The 14,478-nt window shown below is 46.1% G+C and overlaps 1 protein-coding gene across 11 annotated transcripts in view; it reads right to left on the bottom strand.

Annotated features, from left to right (window-relative positions):
• Positions 1–14,478, bottom strand: part of PPP2R5C (protein phosphatase 2 regulatory subunit B'gamma) — a 119,818-nt gene that overhangs the window by 33,054 nt on the left and 72,286 nt on the right. For all 11 annotated transcript variants that reach the window (XR_004620168.1, XM_034642355.1, XM_034642356.1 and 8 more), the window contains one exon: positions 13,234–13,433. Coding sequence is in view for 10 of the 11 variants with exons in the window: in XM_034642353.1 (XP_034498244.1) it covers positions 13,234–13,433 (200 nt within the window). In the remaining variant the exon portion in view is untranslated. The remainder of the gene's footprint in view (positions 1–13,233; positions 13,434–14,478) is intronic.

Genomic DNA, 14,478 nt, shown 5'->3' with positions numbered 1-14,478 from the left:
GACCACAGCAAGGCTTCTGTCCCTCCACCCCCCACAGCACACAATCCAAACACCTGCCACACAAGGTCAGACTCGGCTCCGTGACAACGAGCGGGAGGTATCTGTGGACAGTCCGGGGCAAACCTGAGGCCCAGGTGTCCAGTCTCGTAGAGACAGAGCTCAGACTCAAGGTCATCCATTGTGTTTCTTCTCATCTTTACTGTTACTGACACTGAACTCCGAGCCCTAACACCGTGTTCCGTGAAGGAACATGCCCCCACATCAAGCCGTCAGCTATAAAAGCCCTGAACCTCAAACATTTGTTGTGTGTGTCGTCTGAGAGGAGCGAATGCAAGGAATCATAGCAACGGGGCTGAGATAGTACAGGAACGGAAGGAACAAAAAAATGGTTGGAAATCCAGAAACAAGTAAAAAAAATCCTTTGGTTAAAAATAAGATAATACTCCTAAAACGTAAGTAGAAAGTAAAAAAGGTCTGGAACCTGTGAACAGGGTTCTGGAGGAGGCCTCTCAAGTAACAGGTGACTAAGGGACAGAGGCTGTGACAGGTGCTGCCAGGTACACAGGGCACATCCTGTCACCGGCCCCCAGGGGACACGGTGGCGAGGGACTCTCCTAGCACCCTGATCCCCAAGCCCACAAAAGAGAACAAGCAGACAGAGCTCCCACACCAAGGAAAGGCCGCACTCGGGCAGGACCTCCCCCCTCCCCCCCAGGGCTTGCCGAGGGACAGCAGACTGGTCCTGTCACCCGAGCCTTCACCCCTCCTTCCTGGGCTAGGAAAGTGCGGAAAGCGGAGTCAGATGGAGTCTGAGGCCCGTACGGCCGTGTGGCATTCATGAGCTGGGTTTTCCATCCTCTCCGTCAAAGCAAAACGGCTGGGGGCTCCAAGACGGTCACCCAGAGACTGCAGGTGCCTTGGAGAGAGTGAGGCGGAGGAGAGCCGCAGGCCCAGCGTGGGAGGGCGGAGCCCACCTGGCGTCCCTACGTGGCGGAGGCGCGTCTGTGGACACACACTGGGCCTGCCTCTCTTGGAGACTCGCGCGAGCAGCCCGTGACATCTGAGTCCCGTGCAGGAAGGGGCAAGCACGTGGGCGGTGGCTGCCCTCCTGTGCTGCTTGGGTCCAGCAGGCCCCCCCGCGGGTCCCTCACTGGCCAGGCTGCCCGCGGGGACTGAAACGTGACACCAGGTGGGACAGCTGTCCCCAGAGAGACTAACCAGGAGCAGGAAAGCAAGAGCGGACGGATCGTGGCTCATCCGAGAGTACTCTATTATCAGATGCTACTGTGAGCAGCACTCGTGGGGGTATTTGTAGCTGCGGTCACATCGGCGATCAGCACAGGAGATGACCCCTGAGGACGTGGGTGGGCCTCGGCCACTCAGCTGAGAATTCGAAGAGCAGAACTGTGGCTTTTCCTGAGGAAGAAAAAATCCCCCTGTGGGGGTGGCCTCAGCTCCTGCCTGAGGGAGTTCCTGGAAATCCATCTCTCGGGCTCTGTTTCTCTCTTTAACTGTTTCCCTGGTAGAACTCTGCAGACACACCTGCTCAGTTAATTCTTAGGAAACTGGTTAGAGTCTACCAGTGGTGAAGCTAACGACTCCAGTTCCAAGTTGAAGCCCAGTGCGGGGTGTTTGGTCACCTACGGCCCAAACCCAGACACGGAGTCAGGAGTCTGCAGGGGTGGTAGACCGCCTTGCTTTTACGGCAAAAGCCCTCTTTTCAGCATCTTTGAAGGACGACCACCCTAGATCCAGGAAGTTTTCCTATTGGCCAACTCTAATTGATACGAAGTTATTTCCTTCACAAGACAAAAAAAATCTGACACTACCTTCTACCCGCCTTTCCTAGCATATCGTGCTGTGTTAGTTCGATGCTTGGCTCCAGAGAAGGCCAAATGCATAAAACTAACATTTGGAAAAAAGAGCAGAAGGCAAACGGTTTGCCACCTCAAATTATTCTTGGGTTTCAATAATTCTGAGCACAAAAGCTTCGGGGTCAAGCCGGCTAAGTGCGGTGGTGCCGACACCCGTGTGTGAGGAGGGAGGGCCGAGCTGCCAGACGTGCGGAGTTCAGTAGGAGCAGGAAGGCTGGTCTTTGTCATCCTCAGCCACAGAAAGGAAGGGAATCGTGTTTGTCCTGTAGGTCGGATGTGGACCAGATGGGTTCATTTTAACCTCTCAGCTCACACTGAGTGAGAGTGCACCCAGAGGTGTGGACCCGGCCAGGATCAGGCCACACAGGGAGGGCAGCAGGGCCCGGTGGGGATGGGCTCCCAGCCCTCTTCTACCCAGAAGCAGCAACTGTGCCCTGAAAAACCGGCCCACGCCTTGGTTTTCTCACGTGTAGAAAGTGGGTGAATCTTCTCTCTGCACCGGGCCCATGTGAAGTGGGACGGGGCGCACATGTGCGGATCCTGTGCACGCGGGTGTGCACGGATGTGATGTGCACGGCGGCCGGGTGGGGCGTGGACGGACTCTGTAATATTAGGAAGCACCTGCTTTCACAGCTTTCTCGACACTCCTACTTTCAGTACTTAAAATCAGCCCTGCAGATGCTCTTCTCCAGGGTGCTAAATTTACTGAATTAGATGCAAACCACACTGGCTTGAGAAGCAGGCTTGTGGGAAATTCCTGCGATTCAGCAACATCACGAAGGCTTTCTGCATCTGCGATATTCTCGGCCAGCGGGTGAAGTAACACAGCGCCCGTGCCGTGACGTCACTGCAGTACGGCAGGACATGCAGAGGTCTACGGTATGAAGAGCCGCTCTGAAGAAGAACACTGACGATCTAACTTCAGGCACAATGGGTCAAGGAAGGTTGATTATTCAGTTCTTCCTTCTCAACCATAGAGGCTACTCCACCACTGTGGATACTGTTTTATTCACAAGAATGGGATTTACAGAGGTGAGTCTGCCAAAGGCCAAATCTCAGTTCCTTCTCAGTTCCTCCCACAAACAGAAACACTAGGTTCTGAGAGTCATGAAATACATTTAGGGGTGGGGGAGGTGGGGAGGGAGCCCATCGACATTATTACTTTTTTAAACAGAAAACTGCATTTGTTTGTAAATGTTACAGCATACCTGGGAAAACCAACAGAGGCAACAGAACAGACCATCGCAGCTGGGCTAGGATACAAAAACCAAAAACACAAATACAAAACTAACAGCAACACCCTCTCCACTAACGAGAATGTGATTAGGGAACAGAATGAATGAGAGGCGCCTAGGAACTCAGTTCCAGAAGTGACCGAGAGCCTGGGAACTCGCTGCCCAGTCACAAGGCTCCAGTGGAGAGAGCATACAAACCCTAATAAAGGGCAAGTTAGAATATCTGAGTGAACAGAGGAAACTTCGGGCCCCGGTGTGCAGTGACATCCTATTACAAAGATCACTTTGCCACAAAGAAATCTGCACGCTGAATGCAATCTTAAACATAATTCTAACTGGATTTTTGATGAACTCAGAGAACATACTATAAAATTTAGGGGAGTAATAAAAATCCTAGTGGCAATCTTAAAAGAAAATCTGGGTCTTTCCTCATTTGTAACGTTAGTTCAAGCCTGCTTTCACAGTAGAGTCCAGGTGTCGTCCCGGGGAATGCACACACAGCAGGACAGCCGACTTAAACCCAGAACACCAATACTCACATTGAAAGTAAGTGGTTTGCACACCCTCATCAATCAACAATCAGAGACCGTCTGAGCAGAAAAGTAATACTCCATGCTGTCTGCAACAAGGCCCCTCTAAATATAAGGATACAAATGGGTCAAAAGTAAGGAAAAAGAAATACCAGGCTCACACTAGTCAAGAGAGAGTGGAAGTGTCTATATGAACCTCAGAAAAAGTAATTTTTGGAGCAAATAAGATTACCAGGGATAAGGAGGGTCCCTCCATAATGATAAAGGAGTCAACTAATAAATACTAATATTTACGCACCGAATAACATGATGTAAAACTTGACAGAACCACAAGAAAAAAGAGACAATAAACAATCAGAAAACAGAAAATGAACAGCCCTAATTACAATAGCACCAAAAGATGAAATAAATTTATGAGTCTGAAAAAATACACGGAGGATCCATATGCTGAAAGCCACAAAACAAATAATGCCAAAATGGAGACATACTATGTTCATGGACTAAAAGGTTCAACACTGTTAAGGTATCAGCTCTCCCCAAATCTACATAGTAATGCAAGTCCAATCAAACCCCTGAAGGACATTTTGTAGATAACAACAAACGGATTATAAAATTTATATGGAAAGGTATAGTAACTAGATAGTCAAACAACTATGAGAAAGAAAAACAAGATCGAAGTACTCACACTACCTGACCTCAGAATTTATTACGAAGTGACGGCAATGAAGACCACATGGTATTGGTGAGCAGATCCCTAATCAATGCGACAGAATGGAGTCTAGAAATAGACTCACAGATATGGTCAAATAACTTTTGACAAAGGTGCACAAGCACTTCAAAGAATGATTAGTCTTTTCAACAAATGGAATACTTGGATATCCATATGCCAAAAAATGAACCTCAGCCAAAATGAATCACAGACCTAAATGTGAAATGTAGAAACTATAAAACCATAAAACTTTTAGGAGAAAAATCTGTGTGAGCTCGGGTTAGGCAAAGACTTCTCAGATACGACACCAAAAAAAAAGCACGGTCCACAAAAAGAAATCATGTTAGACTTCACCTCAACTAAAACTCTGTAAAAGACACTCTCAAAAAAGAAGACAAGCCGTAGACTGAGAGAAAACACCTGCAAATCACATAACTGGCAAAGGTTTTTATCTAGAACACGTAAAGAAGTCTCAAGCTCAAAAATAAGAAAACAACAAACCCAATTAAAGCATGTGCAAATGATTTGAATGGACACGTCACCAAGGAAGACCTACAAATGACAAGCAGAGCAAACAGTGCTCGGCATCATTAGTCATTAGGGAAATGCAAATCAAAGTCACAATGGGGGGCACCTGGCCAGCTCAGGCAGTGGAGCGTGACACTCCTGATCCCAGGGTTGTGGGTTCGAGCCCCACGCTGGGTATAGAGATTAGTGAAAAATAAAATCTTTTTTTTTTTTTTGAAAGACTATTTGAGAGAGAGAGAGAGAGAAGGGGGGAGGGGCAGAGGGAGAGTCTTAAGCAGACTCCACATTGAGCAGAGTCCAAAGCCAGGCTTGGTCTCAGGACCTGAGCCGAAACCAAGAGCTGGACGCCTAAAGAGAATGCACCACCCAGGTGCCCCAAAAATAAGATCTTTAAAAGAAAAAAAGCCAAACGGAGATAAAAGGGCTGATGACCCCAAATGCCAACAAGGGTACATCCTACCTGCTGATGGGGGTGCACATATGGCACAGCGGCTTCGGAAAGCAGTTTAGAAAGTTAAACATATGACGTGACCCAGGAGTCCTGCATGTTTCCCCGAGTTAAATGAAAACCTTTAGAAAGTTAAACATATGACGTGACCCAGGAGTCCTGCATGTTTCCCCGAGTTAAATGAAAACCTATGTCCAAAACTTGCACATGAAAATTTATAGTAGTTTTACTGCCCAAGATGAGAACCCACCCAAATACCTCTCCAGTGGGGAATGGGTAAACTGAGGTACGCCCATGTTGTGAGGTGCTACTGGGTGGTTAACAGGGACAGACTGCTGGGGTGATCTCAAACCCACCACGCAGAACGAAGAAAGCTGGACTCAAAAGGCTACAAACCATGTGAGCCCATCTACGTGAGTCTCAGGAAAAGACAACATGGTAGAGCTGCAGACAGATCAGTGGTGGCTGGGGACAACAGGGGAGGAGGAGAAGCCTTGACTACAAGGGGGCAGCAAAAGGAGCTTTTTTGGAGGGTAATGAAACTGTTCTCTGTTTTGCTTGTGGTGGTGATTACATGATTATATGTACTTATCAAATCTCAGAGAACTGTTCACTAAAAAGAGTGAACTCTGCTCTATGTAAATTAAGAATTAATTTTAAAACATGCTATGAAAAGGGGCGCCTGAGTGGCTCAGTCGTTAAGCGTCTGCCTTCGGCTCAGGGCGTGATCCCAGAGTTCTGGGATTGAGCCCCACGTCAGGCTCTTCTGCTGGGAGCCTGCTTCTTTCTCTCCCACTCCCCCTGCTTGTGTTCCCTCTCTCGCTGGCTGTCTCTCTCTCTGTGTTAAATAAATAAATAAATAAAATCTTAAAAAAAAAAAAAATGCTGTGAAAGGGTACTTCTTGGCCGTAAGTTCCCAAACCTTGGTTTACAACGCCCTCAGTAACTCAGTAATTTCTTCACTGTGCCCCTAGATCAAAAGACAGACCCTTCCACTTCAGAGCGTTAAAATCCCCAGCTTTACTGGGGTGTAACTGACATACCATTACTGTGTTTAGAGTGTAGGGGTTTAAAGAGTACAATCTGATACGTGTATGATATGCATACATCTGTGAAACCATCACACAAGCAAGATAATGAACATATCCATCACCCCCCTCCAAAGTTCTTAGAAGCCTTTTGAAAAAATAATACATACAAATCGCTTGGCTGGAAGTGGGGATGGGTGTAGGCAGAATTGGGGAGGGGTGGAGGAAGGAGAAAAATTAACTTTTACTTCCTATGCTTTTGTATTTATTTCACTTATTTGAAAAGAAACATGCGTTTCTTTTATAATTTAAAAACATTAAACAAAACAAGGGGAAGTTCTCCCAAAATAATTGAAACAAATCTCCAAGAAATGGCTTCCTGATATTTAAAGTAAAAAAATCATTCTCTGGGTTTCAAAAAGCACCATATGTTTCATCTTCCTCTAGCTCTCTGCTGATGTGCATCTCTAACCCATGTGTCTGTGACTTTGGCTAAACACAAACAACGGAGCACAAAAGGGGAATGCATGAATTAAATCCTCACTTGAGAGACATCTGTACACTGAAGCTTTACTGGTTAATATACTATCTCCTTTATTCGCAACATGCTTTCCTCTCCCATTTCCAAAATATCTTCACCCTTACAGCAAGCAGTGCTTTCCAGAACACACTGTAAATATCAGATGTAAAAATAGACGGAGAGCGTCCAACGTCAACCCTGAAGCGAGCACAAGACAATTACCCTGGGGCTGTGGGCAGGACACCTCTCCCAAGGACCCAAGAAACACTGCTTTGCCCTAATAGAAAATGCTGCCTTGAACCCTAAGCATAAAAGAACAAACCCGTAAGGCACTCTCTGGTCATTTACAAGCAGTACACATGAAAATGATGGGACGGACTCGTCCTCCCTGGAAACCCAGCATGCATCCTGGTAAGAACAGCATTACCTTCACTGTACAACTAGGGCTTGGTGGTGGTGGTGGTGGTGTGTGAAGAAAACATATTTATTGATTTTTGATGATGCCAATGTGACACATGATCATTATTAAAAGTTGTAAAAATTACAAAAATATGGTAAAATGGAAAAATCCGCATAACCACAGCATCAAAAAGCAGCTGCATGTATACCCCTCTGGGATACATGGAGGCTCCTGGGTGAGTGAGGGCGACGGTGTCAGGGAAGACACTGTGTCTCATTCATGGTCGTCACCCAGAACCGCAGATGCAGGCCATTCTGGAGCGGTCCATTGATGCCAAGTGCCGGGAGCCTCCCAGCTCATCCTGCCTCCGATCTAACCAATTCCTTCTCTGATCTGCAGGTGGCATTACCACTAGGATTGGTGTTAATGTTTTCGTCTACGCAGAAAGCTCCACACGAAATGAACATCTACTGAGCTTACGGAAAGCACCAGCCTAACTCAGAGGAAGGAATGGGAGAGCAAAACCAGTCTTTCTCTCCTGGGATTTACAGCCTAGGGGAGGTTAGTGTTGTCACTGGGGTTCAGTGGGCAGTGCAGGAAGGTTATTCAGAGGTTATTCTGAAACTTCTGGTATGCTGAAGAAGGACCCGGGAAACATGTGGGAACAGGGAGGCACCCAGGTGGTGCTGCGGCCTCAGAGCAGTGCCCTCCTGGAAGAATGGTTCTCAAACTCTTTGGTCTTGGGACCCCTTTAAACTCCTAAAAATTACTGAGGACCCCAAAGAGCTTTTATGAGTCATTTCTGCTGATGTCAATTGTATTAGAAATTAAACCAGAAAAATTTAAAAAAACATGAAATCTATTAAAAAATAACAAGCCCAGTGTCTCAATATAAATATTTATGAAAAAATCATTTTTCATAACAATTAATGTTAGTTATTTCATAAAATCTCACATCACATAGAATACAGGTGACTCTCCTGAACAATGCATGCATTAGAGGTGTCAAACCACTGCACATAATTTCCGACTCCCCCAAAACTTAGCCACTAATTAAGCCTACTTACTGTTAACATAAACATTAACACATATTTTGTGTGCTATATGTAGTACACGCTGTAGTTTTACAATAAGGTAATCTAGAGAACAGAAAATGCTAAGAAAATCTTAAGGAGAAGAAAATACATTTACGGTACTGTACTTATATATTAAAAACAAATATCCATGTATAGCTAGACCTTCCCGGTTCAAACCTGGGTCATTCACAGGCCAACTGCATTTCCCAAAACGAAAACAAATTTAGGGAGAAGAGCGGCATTTTTTTCCATTTCTGCTAATCTCTTTACTATCTGGCTTAATAGAAAACAGCTGGATTCTCATGTCTGCTTCTACATTCCGAATGTTGGTTTGGTTGAAATACAGGAAGAAAATGTCTCTTACAGTTAGTAGTCGGAAAAGGGAGGAGGGGTCAACAGCCTTTTCGGATAACCGCGGACGTCTGTGATACTATACCCAAACTTGACAAACGGTGGTTTTCTTTATCAAGAGCTAATGGTGTGTCTTGCACTTTGAATGGGTCTTGGGCCCACGAATGATGATGGAACATCATTTATTGGGAATTTGGAAAACACTGGTTCCCTGGATTATGCAGATCTCCCGGTGGGGACTCATTTTGCCCGTTGGGTCCTATCGCCACTGACCTCAGCAGGAGAGCCCATGGCCCAAGGAGGCTGACGGACATGAACTTTCCAAAATCCAAATTTTCGCCCCCAAACTCAAACTTTGTCACTGACAACAAACACTGTCAGCTATTTCCCTCTAAGTGGCATTCTCATGTTATTTTTTGAGAAGATGCTCGCTAATGTTTGTTTGAATAACTGGTCTGGCTGTGAGTGACGTCACGTCAACATGGTGTCTGCGCAAACACTGGTTTTGCTATCAGTGTGTTGACTCTAAGAAAAATGCCAATGCCTGAAAAACAGATTAACTAGAGAATTTAATTGGAAAAACAAACAAACAGATGGCTGAGTATATTTAAAATACGACTGAAATGAATAGACAACGGAGTCTGTGTGAGTGAGGCCTGCGACCCTGCGCGCCCGGAGCACCTCCATGGCTACTGTTCCTTTTCACCCTCATCTCTCACAATTTCTTTCTAATTTGAAAATAGATGGGCTGGGTGATCCGTAACGTTCTCTCACACTCTAGGACCAAGGTCTGTGATGTATGAAAACGTACAGCACACGTGAACAAGACGCTCTCCATCATCGGTCCCCGGGAAATGCAAACCAAAGGCACAGCGAGATCCCGCTTCACCCGCTGGGGGGGCTGTCACCCAGAAGACAGACAACGGCAAGTGTTGACACTGTGGACAAACCGGGACCCTCACGCCCTGCTGGTGGGGACGCATAAGGGCGCAGCCCCTACGGAAAACAGTCTGGCCGTTCTTCAAGGTGTTAAACACACCCAGTTAACATGGGTCCCAGCAGCCCCTCTCCAAGGTAATACTCAAGAGAAATGAACGCATACGTGTCCACGGCAGCTTGGACACAAATGCTCACAGCAATGTTACTCATAACTGCCATGTAGCAGAAATGACCCAGATGCCCATCAACGGATGAATGGATAAATAAAAACGTGGTACGTATCCACATAAGGAAATATTATTTAGCAATAAAAAGAACTAGGGACACGGGCTACGATATGGATGAACCTCGGAAGCATCATGCTACGTGAAAGAAGACCACATATCCTGTAATTCCAGTTATATGGTATGTCCAGGTTAGGCACATCTATACAGCCAGGAAGGCAGTAAGTGGTTGCCAGAGGCGGGGGTCACAGGTTAGGGAGCAATGGCAGTGACTGTTAATGGGTACGGGACTTTTTTTTAGGGGGATGAAAGTGTTATAAAAAAATGAGATGTGATGATGGCTCACAATACTGTGAATATACTAAAAACCATGGAATTGTATATTTTCAATGGGTGAATTGCATAGTATAGGAATTATCTCTCAAGACATTTGTTAAAAAAAACCCCATACAGCAATCCAGTCCAACAGGCAACATATTTAAAAGAAGTAGCATAAGGAGTGTAAGATCCACAGAGCTTCGGGTTCTTCAAGGTAAGTGGAAATGAGTGTCTTTAAAAATACCCTGACACACACACACGCACACGCACATGCACGTACACACACACGACAGGCAACGCTCACGGGAGCTGGCTAAGTGCTGCCTCGGGGGTCAGCAAAGCATGGGGCATCGGATGGAGCCGCGACGGGGTCCCCATCTCTTCCACCTGCCACACTGGGTCCAGGCCCTGCTTGGGAGAACTTCTATGGGCCGCTCGAGTTCTGCACCCACTCTCTACCTCTGACAGGGCCGACTATCATCCCTACCACAGTGTTTCCTCTTTATGCCTGTCCCTGTGAAAAGGAAAGCTTTGGGAGGGTGGAAGTACTGTTCACTACTCTATTTCCTCCCCTGAAAAAGCTCCTGGCCCACAGTGGATGCTCAGTATGGGTAAGTGTTTTAGAGGGCCCACTGTCCAACACTCCAAAGAACTTGGATTTTGGGGGTGGGGACGAAATAAAGACAGCAGGAAGAGAACCCGATTAGGACACGATGGTAACAGGGAGAAAAGTTAACGATTATTTAATCTAAAAAAAAGTCCCAGGGCTTTAAGCATGCTGAGTAGTTCTGGTAATGTGCACCTGCTATGCAAACGCAAGGGACCGTGATCTGAGCAGGAGGGTAGGGCCCCGGTTCAGGGCTGGCATCTGACCCAAACCAGGCCGACTGTAGCCTCACACACTGCAAATTCTTCCCTCTTTCCTCCTTAAAACTGGAAAAACCTTCCAACCATGTGATTTAATATATAACAAATTGATGTGCTTATAAATTTAACATATATTAATAAATAGATTTAATTTAAAGATAAAATAAATTTAATATGCAATAAAGAAGCATTTAAACTGATGGGGAGGGGCGCCTGGGTGGCTCAGACGGTTAAGTGTCCACTTTTGGCTCAGGTCATGATCCCAGGGTCCTGGGATTGAGACTCACATCAGGCTCCTTGCTTGGTGGGGAGTCTCCTTCTCCCTCTCCCTCTGTGCTGCTCTCCCTGCTTGCACTCCCTCTCTGTGTCAAATAAATAAATAAAATCTTAAAAAAAAAAATGAGTGGGGAAGGGGTTCCTGGGTGGCTCAGTCAGTTAAGCGGCTGCCTTTGGCTCAGGTCATGCTCTCAGGGCCCTGGGATCAAGCCCCGAGTTAGGCTCCCTGCTCAGTGGGGCCTGTTTCTCCCTCTCCCCTCTCTCCCTCTGACCCACTTCCTCATGCTCTCTCTCAAATAAGTAAATAAAATCTTAAAAAAAAATTAACAGAGAAAAGGGAATACATGATATAGAGACAACTAATTTTTCAATCACTTTACAAGAAAATAAAGTTATATCCCCTCCTCTGCACCATAAAAAAAAAAAAACCACAAAATTTCCGGAGGATTATAAAATGTATTGTGAGCAAAATTATGAAGGTGTTAGGAGAAATATTAGATTGTTATTGGAGATCCTGGCATTTGGGAGGCCCTCTAAAGTAAATGGGAGTTAAAATTAAAGAGTGAAAAAAAGACTCTCCTGTTTTTCTTAGTCTGAATGGGAAAAGTGTCAGGACACTCATCATGCGGAGCCTGGGAGGGGGCCCACGTGGCCCTTGAAGCCTCGGGCTGGCCACACACTGGTAAATTCTCAACTTTGAGTTAACAAGTTAAAATAATCAAATTGATCTCAACCTCTAACACAACAGATTGCGAAAACTACAAAAAGGAACGTTACTTTCAGATCCTTTTCCCAAAGCAAAATATGAACATGAGAAATAAACATATTTTAGGTCATGAGATTAATCAATTCTGAAATATAGAGCTTTGGGGGAAAATCAGTAACTTAAGAACAACGAAAATCAGGATATAAAATTTTATATTAAGCAACAAGGACTCCCTTATAATCAGGGAGTACAAATTTCAAAGGTGGGGGCGCCTGGGTGGCACAGCGGTTAAGCGTCTGCCTTCGGCTCAGGGCGTGATCCCGGCGTTCTGGGATCGAGCCCCACATCAGGCTCTTCCGCTGGGAGTCTGCTTCTTCCTCTCCCACTCCCCCTGCTTGTGTTCCCTCTCTCGCTGGCTGTCTCTATCTCTGTCGAATAAATAAATAAAATCTTTAAATTAAAAAAAAAAATTTCAAAGGTGGATGAAACACGAACAATTCCAAAAAACTCAACAGAAAGCAAGTTCAGGGTCAAATGGTATGAGTTCGAAATGGGATCCTGCAGAGGGTCTGGAAACAGGCTGCAAAGCAGGACACTGCAGATGCCTGAGATCTGGGGGCTGAATGCAACCAACAACAATCCAACTGCAGGATGACAGAGGCCGCCGGCCAATCAGGGCGGCCTGTCTCGACACTGGCATTGACCGTGGAGGCCGCCGGCCAATCAGGGCGGCCTGTCCCGACACTGGCATTGACCGTGGAGGCCGCTGGCCAATCAGGGCGGCCTGTCCCGACACCAGCTTCGTCCTATCACTATTTTAGCTCTGCCCCAGCATTAGAATTTTCCTGCACATGTATGGACAACATGTTTACTTTTAAATTATAATATAATTGGCACTATTACATTAAAGAGGGTAAGAAAATAAATGAGAATTCTAACGTATCTGGCCCATAGGCTACTCGTGGGAGATAAGTGAGTTAACGCACACAGGACACTGTGACTAGACCCTGAAGGTACCGATTTCTCTCACTGTTACCGTTATCACACTGGGCACATTACAAAGATTTTCATTCCTCAAGTACAAATCTGCAACAGGAGGACTTTTTGAGGGAAGTGTTGTGTCAGGCTCGGCTTATGCTAAGAATATCAGAGTCCTGTTTGCAACTCAGGGCTGGGACACCCTGGTCAAACCGCAATCACTTACCATATGGACTACTTCTGGGTAAACAGGCTCTGTGATCACATTCCGGTTATGGGTGATATATTCTACCATCTCACTTAGAGCAGCTCGTTTCACTTCCTTCCACTTTAGGTCACTTAGTGGGTCGGAAACAAAGTCAAAGAGGACACAACACTGACGTAACTTCTGGATAAAAAGCTTCTCTTGATCAGCAGGAGGAACATCTGAAAAGCAGAAAGCAAAGGATATTGATTGCAAAGATGCTTAACCCAAAATTAGTGTGAAACACTTTTAAGCCTTCTACTATTTTTATTTTGAATTAATAGAGATTCAAGATAAGAGCTAAGGTAGGGATGAAGAGAGGCTGAACATTCCCCAAACAGAAAAACAACTAGCAGCTAGTCACCGCTCAGCTCATATGCTTCTAAGGATAAAATTCCTGTACGATTTACTCTTTAAACCATATCGAGAGTACTGTTCAAAATAAACCCTCTAAACGCATTCGTTCACTCAACAAATATCATCTGAGGGCCACCCCGCAGGGACACCTGTGGACACAGGTATGGGGAAGGTGAGGATGGGAAGGGCACATGGGTGTCCCCTGGCTCGCCGGCAAACGCAGACCCAGTGCCGTCAGTCTGAGGCTTGTCAGATGAGCGGCTGCCAACACATGGGAGTCACCTGCCTGGCGCTCCACTCCTCATCCTGGGCCGCGGTCAACGCACACTATGTAGGATGCCTGGTGATCTTCACGAGGACAGCAGTACAGAAACAGCGCCAACAGTAACAACACTCACTTTACTTAGTGCTTGTCTGGGCCGGGGACCGTACTCAAAGCTTTATCCATATTTACACGTATTTTCCCCAGGTCATCTTTACCATGACGTGACAGAGACGAGACACAAGTCTGGGGGGTCATCTTGGGGCTGCACAGTGAAGGAGCTCTGCACGATCTCCCAGTCTCCCGGGAAGCCTGGTAAACGTCCTGCTGCTGTGAGCCTCACAGCTTCCCTGGGGTGACGAGGTGCTTGGTGGTGACACGAATGAACGACATTTATCGATATACACACTGAAAAGTGTCCAACATTTGCAAAATGTCTCAGAAGACTCACACAACTCAGTGAACCAGTGTATTTTCAAAGGGATCAAAGAATGGTGTTACAATATCATTCAAGGGCAAGCGAACCACTCGGACTGAAAGTCAGCCTGCTGGATTTTAATGGAATAAAACGTGTGGACAGCTCATGGGGTGGTCCCCCGCTCCACACT

The sequence above is a fragment of the Ailuropoda melanoleuca genome, chromosome 14 (genome assembly GCF_002007445.2).
Source record: "Ailuropoda melanoleuca isolate Jingjing chromosome 14, ASM200744v2, whole genome shotgun sequence".
Classification (NCBI taxonomy): Eukaryota; Metazoa; Chordata; class Mammalia; order Carnivora; family Ursidae; genus Ailuropoda; species Ailuropoda melanoleuca.
The sequence above is the reverse complement of the archived record's forward strand: the minus strand, read 5'-3'. Positions and strand labels throughout refer to the sequence as shown.